The 26,438-nt window shown below is 31.0% G+C and overlaps 4 protein-coding genes across 5 annotated transcripts; 2 read left to right on the top strand and 2 right to left on the bottom strand.

Annotated features, from left to right (window-relative positions):
- Positions 1-4,042: 4,042 nt before the first annotated feature.
- LOC103492773 (uncharacterized) lies at positions 4,043-11,258 on the top strand. 2 transcript variants are annotated; one of them, XM_008453288.3, is made up of 23 exons: positions 4,043-4,347; positions 4,855-4,934; positions 5,064-5,150; positions 5,240-5,290; positions 5,385-5,502; positions 5,584-5,640; positions 5,762-5,826; positions 5,977-6,060; positions 6,814-6,864; positions 6,954-7,016; positions 7,297-7,343; positions 7,641-7,710; positions 7,791-7,853; positions 8,106-8,195; positions 8,276-8,314; positions 8,864-9,013; positions 9,142-9,219; positions 9,318-9,403; positions 9,727-9,775; positions 9,864-9,944; positions 10,148-10,241; positions 10,550-10,662; positions 10,769-11,258. In XM_008453288.3, exons 1-22 carry the CDS (start codon positions 4,230-4,232, stop codon positions 10,612-10,614), a joined length of 1,686 nt encoding a protein of 561 aa, XP_008451510.2. In that variant the 5' UTR covers positions 4,043-4,229; the 3' UTR covers positions 10,615-10,662; positions 10,769-11,258. The 2 variants fall into 2 exon arrangements, with proteins under 2 accessions (XP_008451510.2, XP_016901117.2); XM_017045628.2 differs by having other exon boundaries at positions 4,273-4,347; positions 4,855-4,929.
- A 2,325-nt stretch (positions 11,259-13,583) lies between these two features.
- On the bottom strand, positions 13,584-14,051 carry LOC103492886 (uncharacterized). Its single transcript, XM_008453432.3, has one exon. The coding sequence runs from the start codon at positions 14,049-14,051 to the stop codon at positions 13,584-13,586; it is 468 nt and encodes a 155-aa protein (XP_008451654.2).
- Positions 14,052-23,028: 8,977 nt separating this feature from the next.
- Positions 23,029-24,035, top strand: LOC103492774 (uncharacterized). The gene has a single exon (XM_008453290.3). It carries the CDS (start codon positions 23,157-23,159, stop codon positions 23,691-23,693), a length of 537 nt encoding a protein of 178 aa, XP_008451512.1. The 5' UTR covers positions 23,029-23,156; the 3' UTR covers positions 23,694-24,035.
- Positions 24,036-25,281: 1,246 nt separating this feature from the next.
- On the bottom strand, positions 25,282-25,809 carry LOC103492887 (zinc finger protein 6-like). Its single transcript, XM_008453433.1, has one exon. The coding sequence runs from the start codon at positions 25,807-25,809 to the stop codon at positions 25,282-25,284; it is 528 nt and encodes a 175-aa protein (XP_008451655.1).
- Between the last annotated feature and the right edge of the window lie 629 nt (positions 25,810-26,438).

The following is a 26,438-nucleotide window of genomic DNA, read 5'->3' as shown; positions in this document are numbered from 1 at the left end:
ATTTAGGTAGATCACTGATGAATTTACACCGAGTGGTAACACCTTATTACTGACTTGAACAGTTACTTAGCGATAACGGTTATGAAACTCATTTTTTACATAAACGAGAGAGCTCATGACATTTGAGGTATATCTGAAATACATCATAAACTCTTTATGGTATACTCTCTAAAGAGATAACTAACTTGATCGTTGGTGTGTAGGCAACTAAGCACCACATCAGTGCGAGTTTTCTTCTATTTTGTAGGGTGGTTGTTCAATTTCTTTCGAGAATTATAGATTCATAGTTAAGATTAAATTTTGTTATCAACACAATGTAAAAGACTATTTTTTTAAAAAAAAAGGATTGTAATTTAAACGAGTGGAGGAATTAAATCTCTAACTTCGACATTGATAGTACAAACAAAATACCGGTAGAAAACTATGTTCATGTCTGACTTTAAAAACTATTTTATAAATTATAATATAATTTTGCATATATATACTAAAATGAAAATATTAAAATGAGTTATGGGTTGTGGTTACAAAAGGTCAAACCTAATATGCTAAAGTATTTATTCTCTTTGAAGGGGTGCCTTTCATTTTCAAAGCTTATGGATTTTTCTTTTAGTACCAAAAGCTTCCCCACGTAAGTTTGTGTATTTGTTTTTCTTTTTGGGAACTTCACTAATATAGCAATAAAGGAATATTACAAAGTATAAAAGTTTCATATTCTTCTACCAATATAATTCATAACAATAAGAGCAACATAGTTCTACGTGAATGCATTTTCGACTACAACAATTTCTATGCATTATTTTTAATCATATAAAGAAATAAACATATTTTTAAAAATAATTTATTGTGTAACAACTTGTGATTAGATACTTGAATGAGAAATACACTTTTCATTTCGGTAAGATATCAGGAAATACATTTCTCACAATTTAGCATTGTTGTAAGTTTTAACATAGTAAAAAAAAACGAAAGAAATTAATTAAGAAAAGAAAGCAAGCCACTTTTGTTAATAAAAAAATCATTACTCAACAATATGAACGTAGCTATAGCTAGCTATGTGCATTAATTCTAAACGTGGATGATATAAAGGAAGACATCTTATTGATCATATGTGTTGAATATTACACAATAAAACAAAGTTGAACGAATTGAATAAAGTCAAATGTATCTCAAACCGCATAGGAGATTATAAAGACATTTTATTTGTGTTGTAGGCTACCTTTGTATAATAACTTATTGTGGTTATAAACTTGAGAGGACGTTATAACTCTAGAAATTCCTTATAGAAGCTAATTATTCAAGCTTGATCAATTGATCAATATATTTTCTTTGTGAGTACGATAAATGAGTTCGAACCATAAATTTCTTTGTTGTTAATATATATCTTTATGCTAGTTGAATTGTATGAAGTTCAAGAGTCGATGGGAGCCAAAATCTTTGTTCGATATGTGATTTATTTGAATATTTAAGTAGTTTGTAATCTAGTCTATATTGGGAGTTGATTCTCTATTGTTTTGGGATATTTTTTTTAGTATAAAATCTAAAAAAATTTAGTTCTTCTTCAACAAATGTTGTCATATAGAACCAATTGCTAGGCTTTGTTTTGACCCTTGGCTTTGGCCTTAGGCTGTAAGGTCCCCTTGTTGTTGTATAATAAAATTACATTTTCAAAATAAAAAATAGTTATAACATTCTTTCTCACTAACTACAAAATCTGATTGTATTTATTTAACTGACAACATTTTCTTGTATGACCTTACTCTTTTTTTTTCTTTCTAGTTTTCTTTTAGCACAACAATGATAGAAATGAAGAATCAAACTTTCCACCATAAGAATAAAATGTCATGTCAATTACCGTTGAAATAAGTTCAATTTGTCAATTACACTCTTCTAATTGTCTCATAATAGGTTCTTGTATGTAAGAGAATTTTTGGTTGATGAGGTAGGTATATTATTTCATTTCATGTCTATATGAATTATATCATATACAAGTAAAATGCTTCTATTTATAGAGTATAATTAAGAAAAATATAGTTTTTTTTTTTTTTTTCCAAATATTAGTAAGAGGTTGATTTTACTACTTTTAAAAGTTCATCTTATGGCTTGTTATTAGGAATTATATAGTATGGATGATTGACCAAACTTTTAACACTTAAAATAAAGAATGCATGTGAACTAGTACTACTCATTTTGGCATTTAGAATCAATTTCTTAAACATTCAAGGAAGGTCAATTTATCCCCCCAAATTTAGTCAATTGAATCAATTAATACTCCATACCTAAACGGTTTCTTAACCTTTTTTTTTCCTTAGGAAGATACCATCAGTTTTACTAATTGTCTTTAGTCATTTTTTAGAGAACATATTGAGTCACAGTTAAAACAATAAACTAATATGGGTAAAAAAATATGACTAAGTAAATAGTTTTAAGACCACGATATAATCATTATAAGAGAAACGAGTCATTTGGTTAAAGATGGAAGTTGACTCATAGACTCAACAAAAACCATGGAGGTCAAGTTGGCCATAGAAGTTATCAAGTCGACCAACCCAAATAGTTGATCATTGAGGGACAAGTAATGCCTACATGTTCACCTTATAGACTAAATATATGTCGGGATTTGTCACTAATATAATCTCAACAATTAATAGTAATCAAATTAAATTAGTCACACCAGTTAATGACTTTAGGGATTAATGAGTCGAGCAACAGATAAAAAGCTAATCTCTAGGTAAAAAAAACAATATATTTTAAGTATACTAAAATTACTCCATTTTCTCTATTTTCTAGCTAGCTTTCTACCAATCATTACTAACTTGATTGTCGGGGACAACTGGTGTCTAAGTACCAACCACACTAATGTAAAAAGTTCTCTCTCTTTTACTTAACGATCATTCAATTATTTAAAATCTTACAATTTTTCCATCTCTATCAAAATATTTTATAATAATACTCGTTGTTTGTTTCAATTTGATTTTTTTTTTTTTTTATCGAACTCTATTTGGAGGACATTGTTGTTGTTTTTCTTTTTAACTTGTTTGCAAATGGGGACAAACATGTGAAAGGCTTATCCATTTTATATTCTATGATTAAAAAGTATAATGAGATGCACATAACAATGAGTATCCACTAATCATATAAAAAGCAATGAGGTCTTACATCGAACAAATAACAACAAAAACACACTTATCAAATGTGATCCACCAAAACGAAACACTAGTAAACCACAGAGCTCACTAAACTAAATGACATCATTCTCTTACAATACACACACATCATCATCAACTAAAACCACAGTCCCATATTACTTAAATAATATTTAGTGATATGCTATAGGATACATAACAAATGCCTTAGTTATGTGAATACGGCAAACGATGAAAAATTGAACGTAACTACCAATGTTGTTAGTTAAAAGTTAAAAGTTAACTTACGTTTATAGATTTCGTTATTCACTCTTGAAATTCGATATCACAGATGTATCATATATCTTAGACACTTTTCTTAGTGTCCAACAACAAGAAGAGACTCTTTGTAAAATCTCTAAACATTTGAAAGTGTTTTTTGAAACTAATTTAATATTATTTGTGATGTGCATGACTTGTAATGTTGAAAATATTAAATAATTGCTAAAGTTTAAAAAGAAAAATACAAAGTTTAGTAGTTGAAAGATAGAGATTTTGCTTTTTGAATAACTTCTTGAAATAAATACATGCAAAGTTGGTTGAATTTCAATTACAGGAGAATAAAATCAGTAATGCGTAAAAACAAACAGTTGCATTTACCTAAAAAAATAAATTTAACTTAACAATAGTAACATAACTCTCAGATCATAAGTTTAATCACACTTGCTATAGAATTTTTATTCAGATGGAATTAAAAAATTGTGATATATATATATATATATATGAATATTTTAAAAATGGAGTGTATAAAGTTATAATTAGAAAAAAAGAGATGGGTAGGAAGGAGATTATATTGGTTTTAGTTTGAGAGAGAGTCCAGTCCAGACTAATAGTCAAAACCCCTTTTTACTTCGGTCTCTCTTTCTAGGTTTAGTATAAAAGCTGGTAACAAACAAAGCCGAACCTCCCACCATCTTCCTCTTCCTCTTCCTCTTCTTCTTCTTCTTCTTCAACCTTTCCCGCTTTACACATAAGCGCCAACTCTTTTTCTTCTTCTTCTTCTTCTTCTTCTTCTTCTTCTTCTTCTTCTTCTTCTTCTTCTACACAATGAAGTACGTTTTAGTCACCGGCGGCGTCGTCAGTGGACTCGGCAAAGGCGTTACCGCCAGCAGTATTGGCCTTGTACTCAAAGCCTGTGGTTTACGAGTCACCTCCATCAAAATAGGTTCTCTTCTCTTCTTTTCACTTCTTCTTTTGCTTCTTTTTTCGTTTTACTGCGATATATCTCATCCTCTGTTCTTTTGTTCTTCGCCTGCTGTTTTTGATTCCTGCTGCATTTTCTTCCTCCAACTCTGTAATGTTGTTGCTTTTTTTATGAGTTTTCTTTCCTCTGTAAACTTGTTTGGTTTTTCTGCATGTTTTCGATTCTATTTATTTGATTTTCAGCAGTTTTCTTTTTCGGATTTTTGAAAATTTTCATATGCTTGTGTTCTTTTATCTATGATTAGTTAGTTCTTCATGTTGGCGTGCTGATAACGAGTATTTTTTACCTACTTTATTTTTTATTCTTAGAAAGCGTAGTTTCTTCTTGTTTTTCCGTTTGTTTCTCAGTGGTCTGGTGATGGTATGCATGTCTGGTTAAGTTTAATAGTTGATAGGAAAAGCTATAATGGAACGGTTTCTTGCATTTTCTGAGTTGGTTCTTAATGCTCTGTTGTGTTTGAATTTTCAGATCCGTACTTGAATATGGATGCTGGTACCATGTCTCCTTTTGAACACGGGGAAGTTTTTGTTCTTGATGATGGCGGTGAGGTATCTTCCATTCCAGCCATACAAAAATGACACTGTATTTTCCTTTAAGACATGGTGGTAAATTGATTGATTAAATTTTACCTTTCGGTTTAAGTTGAGGTGTGATTGGCTTTATATTTCTCGTTTCAGGTTGATTTAGACTTGGGTAACTATGAACGATTCCTGGATTTAACGTTGACAAGAGAGAACAATATTACTACAGGAAAAATTTATCAGGTTATTGAATTAATTTTTGTTTCTAGTGCATATTTACGTTTGATAAGTTCTAGTTTGCCCATTGATTCAATCTATGCAATTTTTATCAGTCTGTTCTTGAGAAGGAACGAAGGGGTGATTACCTTGGGAAGACCGTTCAGGTGATGCTTCCTATGTATCTCTATCTTGCTGCCAGTTTTCCATGCACTGATGCGACTCCTGACCTTTCATTTTTTGTAATTTTGTTGAACTCAGGTGGTTCCACACATCACAGATGCCATTAAAAATCATATTGAGTCAGTCGCCACCATTCCTGTGGATGGCCAAGAGGGCCCTGCAGATGTTTGCGTGATAGAATTAGGAGGGACTGTAGGTAACTTTGTCAGAAACTTTTCCCTAGTATTATTTTGATAATGTACGTTCCATGAAATAATATTTCAGCTGTCTTTTTTAGGTGACATAGAATCAATGCCGTTCATTGAAGCTTTGCGACAACTTTCCTTTTCAGTTGGTAAGCTTTTTCTCTATGTTTGATAAGCTCTTGAATCTAGTTGTCCATAATTCTATGCACTGGTTCTTGATAAAGCTCATATGAACAATAGCTATCAACTGTTTCACTTTTTACCTCTTAGGTCCAGACAACTTCTGCCTTATCCATGTGAGCTTAGTGCCAGTATTGGGAGTCGTTGGAGAGCAAGTAAGAGTCTGCCTCTTATTTATTTATTTTTTATGTATATATAGTTTGTATGAAGCATATGCCCTGTGCTCGGATCTCAAGGCTGGTTATAAATTTTCTGTCTCTTTTTATGACGAATGTAATTCTCACTGTCTGTATATTAAAACACAGAAAACAAAGCCTACACAACACAGTGTTCGAGAACTTAGAGCTTTAGGCTTAACTCCACATCTGCTGGCGTGTCGATCTGCTCAGGTACATTTTGCTACCAAAAAATACAAATAATAATTTTGTTATATTTTTGAGGTGTTTGGCTTTCAGTTTGGCCTTCATAGACTTCAAATTAGATGATTGAGGAGTTCCTTCCCCATCCTCCATCTCAGGGTAGGGGTTGGTTTTTATGGCAAGTTGGGTTGTGTGCATTGTTGTGGGGTATTTGAGAGAGAGAAGGAATAGGACCTTTAGAGGAGTGGAGAGGGACAATATTGATGTTTGGTTCCTTGTCATGTTCTATGTTTCTTTGGGTGCCACTGTCAAATTCTTTTTGTAATTATTCCTCATGGCTTATTTTGTTTGTTTGGAGTCTCTTTCTTTGGTGGGATTCTTTTTTGTGGGCTTGGCTTTTTGGATGCTCTTTCATTCTTTAACTTTGCTTGATTGTATTCTTCTCCCCATGTAAAAAAAAATACAAATTACAAGAGGCTTTAAAATGCACTAGACTGTTCATTTAATTACGACTTTTCTTTTTGTCCAGAATGAACTTTGGTTCCTTTTTCTCTTTTTCGCTTTTTGCCCTCTTGTACTGCAATATATGCTGCTTTGGTTATACTTATATGTACCGTTGTTGTATTCAGCAGTTATTTTGTGTATGTTTACTGTGATTTGTCGGACCATGCCCCAATTGCACTTTATTTTTATACAATGATAACTAAAAGTTTGGCCTTCACATTCATTACAATGGTTTTGATATTTCAAGGTGTAGTAATGTCTTTTTCGGATTCTTTGTAGCCTATACTGGACAATACAAAGGAGAAGCTTTCACAGTTTTGTCATGTTCCAGTGAGTTATCAATTGAGATTTATTTCTGGATGGAATTGCCTTTTCATGATTGATTACTAACTACCCTACTTTTCTTGAATTTTTTTCAGGCTGGTAACATTCTCAATGTCCATGATGTTCCAAACATCTGGCACGTTCCACTCTTGCTTAGGGTAGGTGTTAACCATATATGCATACATACACAGTTGCATTTCCACACATGCATGCATATATATATGTATGTATGTATTACGCATCGATGCATGTCAGGTATAGGCATATGCATCTATGGATCTGGCACATACACACACTCAGACATACATATGTATGTATGGTATGCATCTATGGATATGCGTATTTATATTATGTGATCACGTCTTTTGTCTGTTTTTGGCTTAGTTACATCTTGTTGGAAATTGCACTTACGGTTTCTTGGGTTTGTGTTTGCCACAGAACCAGAATGCTCATCTTTCAATTCTTAAACAACTCAACTTGCTCAGGTAGATTCTTCATCTCTTTTTCATAAAGCTGTCGTTACATTTTCAGATAGAGACTTGAGGGAACAAATCAACTCAAGGAGTTTATTCTTCCCAAGAATGCTATTGGTCACTTTTAGAAGCCGACCATTAAATTATATTTTTTCCCTTTTAATTAAGATATTATTGTGTTAAGTAGCACAGGAAAAAAAATAGAAACGCTCAAGAAAGTTTTAGTATTTGTCTAGGATATGAGCAGCCTAAAGTGTAACTTGACTATGCATGCTAACTTTGCACATAAATGCTTATGTTCCATCCCAGAATTGCTGCAGCTCCTGATTTGCGTGACTGGACAAATTTGGCTGCAACTCATGATAATCTCACAAATTCAGTAAGTTTTAATTATGCTGTAGTTTATGTGTGCCTCATCTAATATTGTGTACAGATAATTAATATTTTGGTCTTTTTTAGGTGAAAATTGCGATGGTGGGAAAGTACGTTGGTTTGACGGATTCATACCTCTCTGTTGTGAAGGTGCTATTTTAGTAATTTAAGAAAGAAACTTTTCTTATTTCTACAAGCGTGATTGTTGGCCACTGTTTGAGTTTTCAAAATTTATTGGCTTATTATATATATGAGCGTGTATTTTCAATCTTGCTTATTTTAACTGCAAAATGATTATTGTTTCATTTATTTGGGGGTTCCGTTAATTTCTAGCTACAAGTAATAAGTCATTAAATATTTTTGCTTTTGTATTACCTGTTGTGATCTATATCTATTTTGCAGGCCCTTCTTCATGCATGCATTGCATGTTCTTTGAAGCCATCAATTGATTGGATTGCTGCTTCTGATCTTGAGGACGAAAGTTCCAAATCGGTATTTTTTTTACCTGGCATCACTAATGCTTTTTATTAGTCTAGAATTCCGTCATTAAGTAATCTACTGTTCTTTTGTAGACACCGGAAGCACATGCTGCTGCATGGGAGGCTCTGAGGGTATGCTTTCCCTGTATTTTTTTGTGCGTTAAAATATGTTTGTATTGCCTTTTTGTTTTTTGTTTTACTTGGCACACACCCATTGGTTTTCTTAATATTAACTCTTGAGACGTTATCGTGTTTTATATATTCTTCGTGGTTTTGCCTATGTAATCTCATGTATGTTGCTTCTTGCTAGCATATATGTCAATATGATTAGTAATTAAATATTATAGCTTCTTTGGTGGTGGTGGGATATACTTTTTATTTTTATTGCTTTCAAATCTCTTGAGCAGTCTATTCAGTCAAGGGAATGATTAAAAAAATATATCTGAAGTTACATGGAAAGTACATTTTTAAGCAGGTGGTTCCTTTTCTATTTAATACACTATATATGCTTATGGGTGTCCTTTTATTTTCTGCTTTTCGATAGCTCTGGTTTTTATAATGAAATGTTGAAAGTCATAATTTATGTTGGTATATTTAAGAGATGGACAAAAGGGGAGGGAACTTGTTATCGTTTTCGGCTTTAAGCTTTTCTGATTCTTTCTTGAAAATCTATATTTTCAGAAAGCATCTTGTGTCTTGGTTCCTGGAGGATTTGGAGATCGGGGAGTGAAAGGCATGATATTGGCTGCAAAGTATGCCAGAGAAAACAAAGTTCCATATTTTGGGATATGCTTGGGCATGCAGATATCTGTAATTGAGTTTGCTAGAAGTGTAAGTGTTTTCTCCCCTCTCAATAACAATCAAACTTCCGTTTTTTATTTTGTATTTGTTTTATTTCAGTTGTGGGTTGGGAAAAGGCAAACAGTACAGAGTTTGATGATGTGTTTGCTTTCTCTTAGGTTTTGGGTTGGGAAAAGGCAAACAGTACAGAGTTTGATGATGCGACACCAAACCCTGTTGTTATTTTCATGCCTGAGGTGCTGAGTTCTTAAAGACAATTTGTATGTTGCTTACTGTTAAGTTTCTTCTAAAATGTAATCTGTTAGAACTTGTTTTTCTTCACATTCATGTGTAGGGATCGAAGACCCATATGGGAAGCACTATGAGATTAGGATCTCGAAGAACCCTATTCCAGACTGCTGATTGTATTACTTCAAGGATGTATGTGGTTTCTTATTTATTTTACCACGTATAAATGCTTAAGAGTTCAGTTCTCCCTGTTATTACTTGTTGGACGAATTATATTGGAAGATTCTGTAGGGGTAGTATCAGTTAGCTCTCTTGGATGTGTATATACCCCTGCATTATGTTGTCGTTGGAAATCTAGGACGGTATAATCCAACTGGTTTGCCCATGGATTTCATGAGAAATTATTGCTCTGATAAATGCCATTTAATATTTTACTGTACTCGTGCCTCTTTGCACTTGGCAGTATTACCCTGTAGCATTCATCCTGCTCTTTTTAATTCCTCCTGGATTGACAGGTATCATAACTCAGCACACGTGGATGAACGGCATCGACATAGATATGAGGTAGGCTTTTAAAAGTATATCTGGTTGGAAAGTTTGGTGCTTGGGGAAATGGAAAGGATTGACACAAGTAAAAATCATTACGTTGCAGGTAAACCCAGAGTTCATCGGGGCTTTTGAAGAAGCTGGCCTTAAATTTGTTGGAAAGGATGAGACAGGAAATAGAATGGAGGTAGGTTGTCCTCATTTGTGAGACGTGCTAGTTTTCACTAATCTTAAGGTGTCAAAACTAAATTGTTTTTTGCATCAGCGGGTTAAGTGCGTTCATGCCATTCCTGCATTGGCGATTTCAAGTCATTAAGTGCTATAGGCCATTCCTGTTTTGATTCAATTGTATATATCTTAATTTTCAAGATTTTGTGCTATTTTGATCAGATTTTAGAGCTTCCAAGCCATCCCTTCTATGTTGGTGTACAATTTCATCCAGAATTTAAATCACGGCCTAGGAGGCCATCGCCCGTCTTTCTAGGTAAAATTCATTTCAAAAGTGCTTCTCTGTCAGCTTATCCAGTTCAGTTACTTTCCAATTACCAATTACCATTTAAAAGGAGGATCATCACTATCACTATACCTAAATAACATATTTTCAATGCTTTAATTTTAAGCATAGCATATTTCTCGAGTGTTATTTTTGTAAGTGATTGGCCAATGAATATGAAGATAATTGGGTTCAGGGTAGTGCAAAACAACATTTTCGCTCTGTTATCTGTGTATAGTTTACAACATATTTATCCTTACGACCAAAAGATTTATCAACTTTTAACTCTACTTTTTCAGGTTTTATACTGGCGGCAACGGGGCAGTTAAACTTGTATCTTGAAAAGCAACAAAATGGAAGTTGATGTATAATTAATCACTAGTAGTAGTTACTCCTACAACATTCTTTCAAGGTAAAAAACCAACTTTCTGGAGAAACAAAAAACTGATACATTAAAATCAAATTACTTAATTAATTTTGAAAATTAAACGGGGATACATCTATGAATGATCTTGCAGAAAAGGAACTTGATTCTTTTTGCTGGGTCAAATGTGTACTATTGAGGATGAACTTCCAATACGAGGTATTTATGCGGTTAGACTGTACGTTTTTTAAATTTAAGGCAGTCGTATCAAAGACCATACCAAGTAATTGTAGTGGGATACAGAAGATTGTGTTCTTTGCAATTATCGCGTTTTGACATCCATCCTCTGAGTTAGCTGTTGGCACGGAGCTTAATTTACCGGTGAAGTTTTGCTTTTATTTTTTCACTCCCTTCTCCCTATACAATTTAGCTCTCTTAGCATACAAGAATCTTGGTTTCAGTTGTATTATGGATTGAGACAAAAGAAAAAGTGGAAAACTGAAAAAAAAAAAAAGGATTGTATTTTATAATACTATCTATCTAGTAGAACTCCCCTTGAATTTTGCCCTTTTTGTATCGTAATCTTTCCTCTCTTGATTGCCATTCTAAATTATTAGTGCATTTATTAAATTTATTCTTGCTCAGTACTTGTGATTTATGTTTTTGGGTAATTCTTTCATTCGTTCAAGTATGTTTTTGATTATTGATCTTATTCGTTCAAGTAGTTAGGAGACTTGTTTCTTGATATTTGGTTTTAGGGTTTTTGATCTATTCACATATCTATATGTGTATAAGTATGTATGTGTTTTTGTAAATTTTTGTACTTCTAAAACTTGTTTTGTTTTTCACATGTAAAATCTAAGTCATTGTTATTAGATGGAGTATGGATGGGCTAATGTTAATCATCGTTTTAATGGCTGATGTAATGTGCATAATGATGATCATGCTGGGAGATCACACATTGTAAATGTTAATTGTTACGGAAACGAAGTATGAGATAGAATCAAAGTTAAAAAATGTCATAGTTAGAAATATTAGTTGACTATTTTTCTCATTTAGTAATTAAAACAAAACATTTTTAAGTGGTAGGTTGAATGACGGAATAAGATTTAGGCAAAATTTCAATCTACTCCCCAAACCAAATATGTTTATTTAAATCTCGCACTGGTAGTGGTATTTATTTCAACTCTGAAAATTATCACTACATTAGTTCCTAATTCAAAATATTGATGCAAGTCTCAAGGTTTAATTAATCATTTTCCGATGGGTGTTCGATTAATGTTGATTTGAGTTGGTGATTATTATAGGGGAGAGTAATTAGAGGAGTTGCGTGTAAGTTAATTAATACAAATATTGAAGTGAGAAATATGAGTAACACTCCTTAAATTGTTGGTATCTATGGGTGAGTATTTTTTACCTTAATTGTTGGTCACCAAATGCCAACGAAAGCATAAGAGAGGTAGGTTCACAACTAAACTTTAGGAATTGCAAATGTAAATTACGTTGAAGGTTTAAACTTTATTTTGGTCCATAAATTTTGTATTTTGTTTTATTTTGGTCCATAAACTTTTAAAAACATTTATTTTAGTTCATGAATTTTGAAGAAATGTGACTTTTATACTTATATGACTAAGCTGTTGAATAATATAATCACTTTTAGTAATTTAGAGTTTTGATTTTTAGTTAAAGATCTGATCGTAAATTGATGTTTTATAGGAAAATTAAAAAGTTATTGTTTTCAAGATTTTGATCGTCACCATTTTAGTGTTTTGTCATTCTATTTGACTTTTTCAACTCATATGCTAGATGTTATCCACATAAAATTTTTATTTGTGATTTATTGAGGTGTTTTTTTCTCTTTCGCCTAATTTTTTCCTTTTCCCTTTTTTAGGTTTTGTGATTCAGTGTGAGAATATTTACTTGCAATTTTATTTATTTTACTTGCGATGACCGTTAACACCAATGTCAGTTTTATTTATTTTTATTTATTCGACCCAATGTATTCTTCTAATTTGTTTCATGATTTAAATTTAAAAAAAAAAGTAAGTAAAGTATGAAGAGTCGAGAGGATGTAAGAGATTTAAATTTTTTTAAAAAGGAACAAAATTAGTTTTTAATTTAGGTTTATTTGATTCAACTTTGTTGATTATGTATCTATAATATAAAAAATTTATAGAAAAATTAACAAGATTTTTTGGTTATTTATTAATTTAATTAATATGACGAATAATTTAAACCCCTAAATCATCCAATATAGAAACCACATCATTATTTTGTTAGAAATTTAACGGAACTCTAACGACAAGGACCAAATAAAGCTATTTTAAAAAAAAATGAAAACCAAAACAAACATTTATAATAAGGGAGCATTTGCGAAAATAACAAAAAAATTTATGATAATAGGATTTGTGTCACTAGATTTTTTAAATTGCAAAAGTAGCAAATTTAAAAGCAGATAACCCTCTAATAGTCATCTAGCCATTCGATAACCGTCTTATAATAAAAAAGAGATGCTATAAGTTATTTTTTTTTAATTATTTTGTCATCTGATGCAATTTCCCTTTATAAAATTTTTGATATCAAAATAAAAAAATATACAAAATTTAGGAACCACACCCTAGCATTCTAACCCATATTTAAATGTAACACTTTGGATGTGCAATTGATCAAAATAGTGGCCGTCAAAACTATATAATATATAATACTTAATTGAGTGTAGATTTGAATTTCCTGTTTTTCTGCGAAATTAAGGGTAAGGAAATGTGAATCAACAAATTCTTTTTATTCAAGGAATGGTAATTGAACTCTTCAACTCGAAACTTCCTCTATTTACAAAACCAAAAAAAAGAAGAAAAAGACCCAAAAACTTTATCAAACGAATCTTATCGTATACATATTTATGAAACAAAACTCTCAAAACTCATAATCAAAACTCTTTTTTTTTTTTTTTTTTTTTTATTATTTTTTATTCAAAGTCGATTTTTGTCATATTGCGAAAATGAAATCTGTCTTTGCATTTTCATTTGTTCATAAAACTCAGCTATAAACTTCTCAGCTCTCAAATCAATCCCATTTTCTTCATCATCATCCTCTCGTTCCTCTCCACCGTCATATCCCGAACTCCTCCGCTCGTCATCAGAACTACAAACTTCACTAACATCATCATCGTCGTCGTCATCATCAGCATTGGCGTCAAACTCATATTTGAAGTCAACCGCTTGGGGAGTAATGCAGGGGAAGTGAAAGCGCAGTGAGGCAGGACGATGCATCTTGACATGAAAAACAGGGGTTTCATCGAAGGAAAGCTCATGATCGCCATAATGTAGGTGGCGACCACGAGGGGTGGAGTGACCGAGACTCTTAATGAACTTAGGGACAAGGCGGAGATCCATGAGAAACCTTCGCTTGAAAACTCCACCTTTTCTTGCCCAGATCATTGCTAAACGTAGAAGATTCCATGCTCTACGACCCACATTGGTGTGTCGTTTGTTTTGCATTTTGAAGAGAGCTGAAAAATGATTAATTTTGATGTGTGAAGAAGGGAGGTGGGGAAGTAAAAGTAGAGAGTTTGGAGTTTTAATTTTGGTGGAAAATGAAGGAGAAAGGAAATGATTTATATAAAGTAATGGAAGTTTACGAACGCGTAGATGTGTGATATTTTAGTGGGCGGGGGTGGCGTCTGATGGGGGGACACGGTTGTACGCGTTCTAAACCAACCAACCTGGACATACTTTTTTATTTTATTTTATTTGTTTTTCTATTTTTCTTTTGTTTTTAGCCTCAATTACTATTTTACCCCCACCCCACCCCACCCCATCTTTTCTTTTTTCTTTGAATTTATATTTACTATTTATTAGCATAGCAAAGCAAAGGGTAATTAATTCTACTAATTAACTCACTCGTATTTTTATCCACCTAAAATCTAATAAATCAGAGACCTAATATCAAAACTCGGTTCCGTTACATCACATTACGTTAAGTACCGATGCTCTTTTCGGCCTATTTCTAATTCTGTAATCACCTACATTTTGATTTGACAATATATGATTGTTTTAGTTGATTGCAGTTGAAAATTAACGTACAAGAAAATATCGTTACAACTATTATCTTCACTGTTACCAATATTGTTGCCGTTACAATGAAAAAGAAATTATGAAAAATCTAGCTAGTTTTGAATTGTGAAAATACTGTCACAATTAAAATGAAAAAAAATATCGTTATAGTTAGCGGCAAGGTAAAAAACTATATTACGTTTGTGATATTTATTGAGAGCTTATTAGGATTGATCCATCGATGAAATCTCATTACAACTATACACACTTTTCTATATATTTTTAAATATTTGTAAATATAGTAAAAACTACATGCGGTAGATTATATTGTAGAAGTTGAATTGAAATTTTTCTATATATTTGTAAATTTTTTGCATTTTGCTATATTTAGTGATATTTTAAACAATTGGTCTGATTAACCCAATGAACATATGTTGTTTCTCTCATGATATATAAGGGAACTTACTAATTATATGTGAATGCATCCAATGTTTCAACCACATGAATCAATTTTGAGTAATTGTACATAAAAGAAAGAATTTGATGAACACAATCTTTTTTTAATATTAAAATTGATAAGAAAATAACATATTTATAAGAATAGTGGTAAATATAGCAAATTAAATTGTATAATAATATTTAAAAAATTTATAAATATAACAAAATCCGTCAAAACTTATCCATCCTAGGAGTCTATTATTATAGACCATGTAGTAAATATTGAAATATCAAATATAAACCATAAGAGTCTATCAGCAATAGACGATACATATTTCTATATTTACAATTTTTTTTTAAAAAAACATTGCTATGTTATTAATAATTATTAGTCCATTCACATATTCATTTTCTTTTTCATTTTGTTCTGTATACTCTTTTAACGTACGAACAAACATCTCCAAATATATATATAGAATAGTGATTTTAAGGAGTTTAAAATGCGAATTAATTTTTCTTCATATTTTGATTGAACCAAACATGGGCAACTTTTTTTCAAAACAAAAATGGTTTGAGAAATTCTAAAGTAGTACTTAGCCAAGTGGTTTTAAAGCTAAGTATTTAGCTATTCTTTTAAATTAGATATGCTAGCCAATAAATTATTGTCTTGTGATTGTCTAATGAAGATATATATGCATGTTAGAAGACAATTATATTTGAATTTGGTCATTTCTTAAAAATTTGGAAATCAATACCAACAATATAAGAACACATAATAATTAAGACCCAACAATTTTGACGAATTATAAATGTAAGGAAAAACTTACATTCCCTCTAATTATATATAATAACACATCATATATTACTCTCCAAACTTTGTTGGAAAGCTATTCTCAAACAAAATTAATTTATGTGTATATGTAATATAATATATGGTTTTTGTTCTTTAAAGATTTGAGCTTTCGGTTTGCTTGAAGTTTTTGGTCACAGGCTGTGTTTGGCGGCAACGGAAAATATTTTTGGCTTTTTCGTCTTCTGTTTTTCTTTTTATGCAATAATTTAACACAAAAAAAGTTAAAGAAAGAAAGAAAGATGAGTGATTGATTGAGAAAATGATTGAGAAAAATTGATTGTTTCTTTCTTGCTTCTTTCATTTTGATTAAATTATTTAAGGGTGGTGGGGCTCATGTATTAATTAATAACAATCTATTTATGATTAAGAGTTATATAAAAATCATCAATCAATTAAATATTGTTTAGTTTATTAGATGTTTGAAAAGTATAAATTTGTATGGAATATATATATATATATATATATATATATATAGCTGTTGGGAGTTTATGTAACTTCTTGGTATATGGGCAATGAATTTAAGAAATCTACAATAATATTAATTAACGTGTAAGTTTATGATTTAGGATCTTAGTGGGAGGTTAAGCAAGTCTATTTAATTTGGATTTGATAATTACATTCTTAAAATAGATGTAACACGATCAAAATTATTTTTCATTTTTAAATATAACAAAATGAATTAAAATATTTATAAAATATAATTTTTTTCTTCGTATTATAGCAATTAACAATAATGTTTGAATAAGGCAGAATGTTAGGTTGGTATTTAACTTATATTAATTGAAAATTCATATGATTTACATTATTGAATAATGCATCATTTCCAAATTTCTTCTTATTTTAGAATTAACTCAATGTACTAAATATTATATTCTCTTGGAAGTTAAGTTTTGTTGGTTTATTTTCCTCTTTCATCTTTTCAACAATGTGTAAGGTTAATTAACCTTCAAAAAAAAAAAAAAAAAAAATAAATAAATAAAAAACCCTTATTCTAAACTATTATTTTTTAATTTTAAATCAATAATATTTAAAGAGAGAAGTAAGTCGTCATTATTATTATTTAAGTTAACCACTTTGTGTAAGAAGAATACATGAACAAATTGAGATTACATCTTATTTTTCAAATGAATAATAGAAGTTAATTAGAATAATATAATTAAAAATAAAAGAGAAACAATGTATGATTAGAAAGCCAAGTGTTGCCACCAGCTGTGGTTGAGTTAAATCCAATTCAAATTGAAATTAGAGCCATATATTTGAACCTTATAACCATTCTTCTTACCAAACAAATACTTCTTACTAATATCATGTCAACATTTTAGCTCTTTCTTTCTTTCAGGTCAATATAAACACACTCAAGTTGAACAAGACAGACTTAAATCTTGGATTAAAAGGGCTACAAATTAGATAATAATCTTTCATTTTCGAATTTAACTCAATTAGATATACTTTGATGCCTATTCGAGACAAAATTTTTTAAAACAAGCAAAGCCAATTATCCGAACATAGAAACAACTTCACCCCTAACCTCTTCATCCAAGATGATGGGAACAATCTTGTTTGAAAAATAGTTTTCTAGATAAAAATACTCATTAAGAAAGGAAGCCAAAAAATTCAACACGAGTAAAATTTATTGTCGAATATTAATATTGATAATTTTGAACAACATTCTCAAAATCAATTTAATAGAAATTTTTTTCAATGCTTATTTATTTAATTCGACGTGTATTTCAAATGTAATTTGTAAAGAACATATTAATTTTTAATTATTTTCTCGTGCATTAAATATATGTTTAATTAAGTAACAAATGAAGAAAAAAGAATTTAGGGTTAGAAGAAGATAGTACTAATGTTGGACTAACTAAACTATCAAATTCTTTCGAGTTAATATTCAAACAATCAATTATTAATATTCATAGTCTTGGACGTATTACGATTCGTATATGAAAATGAAAAATTAACGTTAGAACAAGTTTCACAAGCAAATGAGAGAGGATAATGGGTATAAAAATGGATGAGAAATTTTTGAAGAGTAACACATAATGAAGGGATTAAGTAATACAAATTAAGAGTATTTGTAGAAATATTTATATGGTTCAATGTTTGTTTAATTAAAAGAGGTAAAAGAAAAAGAAAAGAAAAGAGAAAACGGTGTGTACGGAATCGATTCTCACTCTCAATAATTGGGATTCAAATCTGTGTTTTATTTTTTTAAAATTTAAATATAAATTTCTCAATTTCCAATGATTACGGATTTTAATTAGGAGAAAATATTTGGTTTTTGAAATTGAAAGTTTTTTTTTTCTCTTTAAAAAGAAAAAAAAAAAAAGAAATTGAAGAGTTGACTAAATGAGGTCAAATGAAAGAAAACAGCCGATTTGTTTTGTTCATTACCAACACGACTTGGCTGCCACTCACCAACATTATTAAAGTTTTGTTTTCATAATTAATGTTAAAGTTTTCTCCTCCTTCTTTCAAAAATATATACAAAAAGTTTCGCATAACTAAAACTCAACATTATAATTGAAAGCTCTTATTTATATTTATATAATATGATTTATTTACATACAAGAAAACATAGGATAGTTATTGTAAATAAAATATAGATAAATATTTACAAAATATATAGTAAAGTTTCAAATTTTATACAACGATAGATTATTTGATATAATTGATTATGTTAAATTTCAAAATGATAAAAAAAAAATGTCTTCTCCTCTTTTAAATTTGGGGATTAAACTTTTTTTATTATTTAATTAGGATGGTTTAATTTGTTAAAGTGTTGATATAATATTGAATATATCTTTATTTATCAACTTAAGTTTTTGGGTTGATTAGTAATTGAACTTAGTATTATAGTAGGAAAAGGAGATTCGGAAATATCGTGTTCAAATTTCCGCAACATAGGAGGAGCGTTAGTTAGAGAGTTTGATTTAACATGCATTAGATTGATATATGATTTCACCTTTAATTCTCTTTTTCAATTACTTGCTTTTATCAAGAGAATATATAATTAAGCTGAAAAGTATATATGTTATATATGTAATAAACTATGACAGACTTTAGAGTAGGAATGAAAGTAGTTTTAAAAATAAGGGTTTTTTTTGTTTTTTTTTTTTTTTTTTTGTTTTAAACACACACATGCAGATTAGTTTTATTATTATTATATATTATATAATTGATGCAATTGAACAATAATTTGTGAGGTTAACTTCCAAGAAAAATTAAATGTTTGGTGATCTACCTTTTTATAAAGTCAAGGATATATATCATATGATAGGAACTAATTGGTTTAATTTGAAATCGAAAACTTGAGAATTTAATATTAGTAAGTTTTCGATATTTTAAAGATATACGTCTAATAATTTATAATGATATAGGAGGGAGATTGAACCATCGATTTTGAATTTAATACTTTTTATACGGATTTCATTATTACAACCGTTTGTATTCTTTGTTAACTACAATTGTTTAACCCTTTCTTTTATTACTCGCACACACTTGTTATTTTAGTTTTAATATGTGAAGGGTTTACAGGTTTATATTTAAGTGTTAATTTCAATTATGATGAATAAGATCATATTTCTATTTTCTCACTTTAATTATCTGTAAAATAACTTCGGAGTCCCATCTCAAACTTAGTTGTGTCGGTATATTTAATTAATAACGGACATGTTTTGTTATAATCATCAACAGTTGGGTTAATCTAATAGGAAATGAGCTCCTATGTATGAAGGGGTGTCGTTGGCCTACTCAAAAGCGATCATTGAAGAAGTGAATTATAGAAGTGTGACTATGTTGTCATAACCTGAAAATGATGTGGAGCAGTCGACGTTCCTCTTTTAAGAGTCACTTAAAATAAATAATTTTGGAGTCACCATTGAAGACATTTTTTGTATTCCTTTTTGCTTGAGGGGACGATTGTTTGAGTTGATCAACCAAAAACTCATATTATTGTCTAGTTAGGAAGTAGAAGATATTACAACATATTAGCGATCGATCAAGATAATTATATTCAATGATAAGGTCTCTTTTGCGCCCGTAATAATTTAAAAAACAAATAAAAAAGTAGACAATATCATATATCATTATAGAAATAGCAATCCAAACAAATTATATATACACAATCAATTTGTTCAATGGGGCCCTATATCCTTATAAAAGGCTGGCATACACTTTGGCCAAACTGTGAATGACATCCCAAAACAAACAAATTGGGTTTGAAAAATTCATATTATAAGATGAAAGCACTAGAAAAAACACTTCAAAACCCCAAGGTTTCATTCTTTTTTTGAGTACAAAACAAACAAAATTAAATGCTAACATGAAATGCCAGAAGACTAACTTTATTAGGTTAAAAGCCATAAACCAGACCCTACCTAACATTGATTTATCCATTAATTTCTCTACAAATCACAATAGCTTATCATTATAAATGTGTATACATATATATATCACTTTGTTCATAATTTTATGTCAAATCAAGATTAACTACTAATTGAATTAATATTGGATCACTTGGAAATACATTAATGCATGGCCATGCTCTCTATTAACGTTCTGTCATTGTTCATAATAAAAATTACTTTAACAAATTTCCCTTCAGCTTAACTAAAGTTTTAACCCAACTTAACTTTAAAATGTTGCGAGTGCTAAGAAGGTCTCATATTAACATGGAAGGGAGGAGAGACATCTACGTACATTGGCACGGGGGGTTTTGTTTTGTATGTTTGTTTTCTGTGTTAAAACAAAAAAAATTAAAGTCTCGGCTTATATGTCCAATATGAACAAAATCGCATTATTTTGAATATCCGTGTGAAAGGTCATATTATTCTTAACAAGTTGTGTAAGGGTCAACTTAAAAGCAAATTTTTGAGAGAGGTTGTCCAAAGTGGTTATAATTACTATACTTGTATTGTGAAGATTTGTAGTTGTGAATTGTTCCCTAATTACAAGTAATTAAGATTCACGCCTCTAACTTAAAAGGTCTCGATATATAAAATCTCGAAGGTGCCATTAAAAAAATTGTTGTCTCAAAAGACAGGACCATGTTTAATAAGACTCTGTCCACCCTATCCCACTTTTGTTAAATTCCTTGGAAAGCTCTCATATTTATACCATCTTTTTTTCCCTTAAACTTCTAATATGTGTAAGAAGGAATCCTCTCAAGGTAATTATGAGTAGCGATTTTAGGGATAATAATAATCAAGTGCACAAGCAACACTTATTAAAAAAATGCAAATACAGAAAAATTTATCATCAGTAGGCTGACAAAATACTCTTGTGACTGTACGTTTATCATTGATTTATTAGTGGTAGATTCTACCATTGATAGACTCTAACAAACATTTTGCTACATTTATAATTTTTTTTATAAAAATGTTGCTATATATGCATATAGTTTAAATGTAATTGTGTTATTGTATTTGTAATTGTGCAAATATGAACTTTGCTGTAATTAATGAACGGGCTTTGTGGTAGCTAGTTGCGGGTCATTCTCAGTAGTGACTATATTTAAGTTGATATAGGACCTAGGTGCTTGTGACACATTAGCATACTCGTCCGAATTGAATGAGAAAAATACCATATGTAGTAAACATAAATCCCCTTCATAATATTTCTAAGGTGTACAAACTGATCTCAACTAATTATAGAAGAATTAAGAGGGTATAAATGTAAGGTTAATTATGAGAACTTCATATAGTAAAATAATTTGCAAGAAATGAATTTTGATTTATAAAAGTTTGTAATGAATTAATTGAGAAAAGAAAGTAAAAAAGGCCAAACTCTATGAGAGGGTTGACCTGATCCTATGGGTGGGGGGAGGTCAGTTATGATTATTGTAAGCCGTTTGATTTATGGATATGCCTGCCCGAAATCCCTCCTCCCTCTGCCCGGTGGATTAAGGAAAATATATATATATATATATATATATATATATACTTCTTGTCACCATTATATATTGTAAATCTGGAAATGCAAGCCTAATTAGTTTTGGTTGAATTTTGAAGCCCCATGTGATTAATGTACTCATTGTTTCTTTAATTACATTTATAATTTGCTTCTTAATTACTTTTTAATATACCAAGGATAACACATTAATTACATCTCAACAATACTAGGATGCGAGGTGATGATCCTTGACTTATTTATACAAGACTCATCGACTAGCAACGTCGTTGGTAGTGATAGTGTGAAGAATTCATTCACCTATTTATATCTCTTGTGAAACTTGGGATCTCCAATTTTACAATTCAGATTTAACTTTTCTTAGTTAAGCGTAACACGTGGATGATATTTGGGGTGCAATAGACTTTACCCTTTACCATAGACCCGTTATAACAATATTAATAATGATGCACATAATTAAGAACTAAACTACAATTGGATCCTCATTGTATTTTTAAAAGTAACTAAAATATTAAAATTTTAATAACGTCGTCGTATACTTTCGATACATAACCAATATGGCTAGCTATTTCAAAGAAAACTTCTTATAACTAAAATTTTGTAAGAAATTGTGGATTTTGATAGAATTATTTAGTGGTTAATTTGTATATTAATCAAACTTATGTTTAGTAACGATCTTGATATTTTAAAAATTATTGAATGAATAAATATTTTGGCTATTTACTTTTTAGCTAGAGCAAATTATTAGCAAATTTCTAAGTTAAAATTTATTAAAATTAGAAGTTTATGGTCAAGATTGATACAACTCGTAATGAAAATCAGGTATCATTTTTGGTCAACTTTCGATTATATTTAAGATTGATCGATAAAGATCAAAAGAAATGTAATAAGGAAAGAAAGAAAGAAAGAGGCATGCAATAAAGTATTTTCATTTCATTTACCAAACCTTAATTATAACTACAAGAGAAGGCTTAACCACCAAATTTGTATATTCCAAAACTTTTAATTTCCCAATTTGGGTTCCTTCCATTTTCTTCCCTTTCACGAGGGCAAAAAAACCTACCCTCCGTTGAAACTTTGCATCCCCTAAATATAAGCCTTACCAAATTTACACATAAAAGGTGGCCGCCCGCCACCTTTCTTTATAAAAACGAACCATTCCCCTCTTTCTTCTCTTAACTTTTTAACTTCTTCTTTGCCTTTGCTCCGGGAGAGGCCTCCGACCACCTTGGCAACCCGAGCATACCTTTCTCGCTCTCTCGCTCCTCTCACTTGCAAACAAAGCTTATATGGACACGAAATCACAACCAGTACTCAAACCCACCTCCACCTCCGGCAATACAAAGACGACAAGCGGCCAAGCAGCCGTGCAAATTTTCAAGGTTGCGCTCTTCATGATCCGTCGTCGTCAGTCCAAGAAACAAAAAGCGTCCGTCGACATGGGCGCTGATCATAAGGGCTTGTGGCGGCGGCTGTTGGGTTCAGTGCGCCCTCTCCACATCCATGGCAACGTATCACCACCAACTGCTGCTAGAGATACGTCGTTGCCTCCATTGAAACGGAAGGAAGATTTCGAGGAGGCACTAGCAACGCCATTGCCGTCACATTCCACTTCACCATCATCGTCGTCAGTTTCTCGTACGTCGAGGTGTTCTTCTTTTGGCACAAGCCAATACGCCTCTGCCACCAACCTTGAAGAACTTGACGACAATACGGATGGAGATGATGATGAAAATGGAGGGGACGAGATGATTGATGCAAAAGCAGAAGAGTTTATCGCACAATTTTACGAGCAAATGAGGCGTCAACGTTACGATAACTATTAAGATGGAAATGAAAAAGAAATGATGTGTTAATCAAATATCTCTACAAGAGGAACACGTAGAGATGAAGTACGCATGAATCCTATTATGGATTCAATTATTGTCTTGTTTTTATTTTCTTATTTGTTTTGAGTCAAAAGAGACTTAGAGTTTAAGATAGAATACTTCATTCATCATTCCTCAAAAACTTGATGACAAATAAAGGAAAAAAAAAAAAAAAGAAACACAAACTTTTTTTGTTAAATTTATTTTTCAAGTTTTGATATGACTCAATGTAATTTTGAGGCTTGTTGTAATGGCTTATCACTTTTATATTGTATTTTAAACTAATCTTAATTATTTTTCTCCTTATCAATTTCTTTTAACCCATAGTTTTATATCTTAAAATTAATTCTTTTTCTCTTCTAACTTTTATTAAAGACGACGAAAGAACGTTTAGAGAAAAGAAGAAGATAACGAGAAAAAAAGGCTATATTATCTTCTAATTCTATGACATAAAAACCTTTTCATTTAGTTTATGCGATTTATACATAGTTTCGAGATAATGAAATTATTATTTTCTATTTTTATTTTAGGAAATGTATGGTTTTAATAAAAAAAAAACACACACACACACACCAATGGCAAGGCCCAATTAGTATCATTGGGCCAATACTCAATTATGTTGGTTGTATATACAGTATATTATGTTCAAAGATTTGTTTAGATGGTTGGAACTTATTGAAATAGTTGCTCTTGTAAATATGACTTACAATAGCTTTTCAGTGGTATTAACTTCGCCTGTCCATGGATTAAAATAAAACAATTTGACTCTTTGTTGATGCAATTCGAGCTATGTATAAGATGTTCTTTATGTTCCTCAAACTTTGCAATGTATCATGCAAGGATAACATGTATTGTTGGCGTTTTGATTGAATAAGGAACACTCATATCATTAAATGGGTGCATGAAAAGCAGTTTCAAGGGTTTTTTTTTCTTCTTTAAAAGCTCTAAGCTTTTGATGGTGTATAAATCAATTTTACTTTAAATTTGTAATTAATTTCATTCTTTAGAATAGTGTTACGATGTTCTAAATTGATCGCTCGATGCCTTTTAAAAATATTCATATATAAACTCATCAAATTTCAATAATATCAAGTTTTTGCACAAGTTAGCAACTGAATTACATTGTCAATACTCATAAAAATTTAACAAAATTTAGCTCTCTTTTCAAAAGAAAAAAAGAAAAAAAAAAGCTCTAATATGTAGTTAAGCTGACTTAAAGTGCATTCCATAGTTAATTTAGGCATCCAGTCTTAGAACAGAACTTCAAATCTCCATCAACAAAGGAAAAAAGAAAACACTTTATTAATTTGCTCTTTTTCTTTGAAAACTAAAAAACAAATTTTTCTTTAGTTAAATTTTCTAAAAAAAGGTTGAGTTAAAAATGATCAAAGTTTAACAAATTTTGGCCATAATTGGTTAAGAAAACAAAAGTGAATCATCATACATAAAACTTTTCAAGTTAATTTTGAAGGAAGAAGAAGAAGAATAATAATAATAATAAAAGAAAACAGAAATTTGAAACAAAATTGAAGATATAATTAATTAATTAAGTCGAGGAATTAGAAGGAGAAAGTTTAAGATGAAGATCAACACATAATCCCTTTTCACCTCCCAATTTACATCCCGAATTTTCCATTTTTCCTTCACTCGAATTCCCAAACATCCACCGCCCTGATGATGCCGATACGCCCCCGTACGCCGCCGTCTCCGCAAAGTACCCGTTACCATTCCGAGGCAGAATTCTAGAACCACCACCACCACCATCACCGCCAAAGTTGGAGGGGAAAACGCTGGAATAAAGCGACGGTGGTCGGAGTGCGGCGGCGTGGAAATAAAGGGCGCGCTTGGCCCTTTGGCGCTCTCTCTTGTGGGCATTCTGGTGGCCACCGAGAGCTTGGGAGTTGGCGAAAACTCGGCGGCAGAACTGGCAGCGAAACTTTCTATCGTCGTCGGAATTAATAGTAGTGTCAGCGCCGCCACCGACGCCGTCAGGTGTCTCCGGGGGATTGTCGTCGTGTTCGACCAATGGGAAGCCAAAAAGCTTTAGAATGGAGGAGGGGTTGTGATTGGACATTTTATTGGACGGAGCTTAATTTGTTTTTGTATGGTTCTTTCTCTTATTGATGATGATGATGATGTAGGCTACATTTATAGCCATTTTCTTTCTTTCTTTCTTTCTTTCTTTCTTTCCTTTCTCTTTGGTGATGTGAATTTTGAGAGCATGCATGTACATTGTACAATTTTATTTCAACTTTGTACAAGTACCAAACTTAATTTAAACCCCCTTTTTTTAAACCTATGTTAATATTTATCTTCTTCGTCTTTTCTATCATTTCAACCTTTTATTTTCTCGACTCTAATGAGATTAACGACATTTTTCTTCTTCTCTCTCACCTCTATCTTCTTCTCTCTCTTTTTTTTTCACCACTATCTTCTCTTTCTCTCTCATCCTACACCCATGTCTTGAACACCACACAACTCAAAGCAAAAGGTTGAGAGAACATTATTGTAGAAAGCAATTGTGCATATAGCAGTGTAAATTGAAGGACACCAAAAACGTTGGAATATATTGTTCGAACATAAAGTTATAAACTCTAAACGTAATTTAAACTTTAGATTATTTTGGAATTTAGAGGCATTAAAAATCAAGTTTCTATCAAATTATTTTCTAAATGTTTATATAAGTGTGGATGAAAGGAACAA

Source organism: Cucumis melo, chromosome 1, assembly GCF_025177605.1.
Source record: "Cucumis melo cultivar AY chromosome 1, USDA_Cmelo_AY_1.0, whole genome shotgun sequence".
NCBI classification, from domain to species: Eukaryota; Viridiplantae; Streptophyta; class Magnoliopsida; order Cucurbitales; family Cucurbitaceae; genus Cucumis; species Cucumis melo.
The sequence above is the reverse complement of the archived record's forward strand: the minus strand, read 5'-3'. Positions and strand labels throughout refer to the sequence as shown.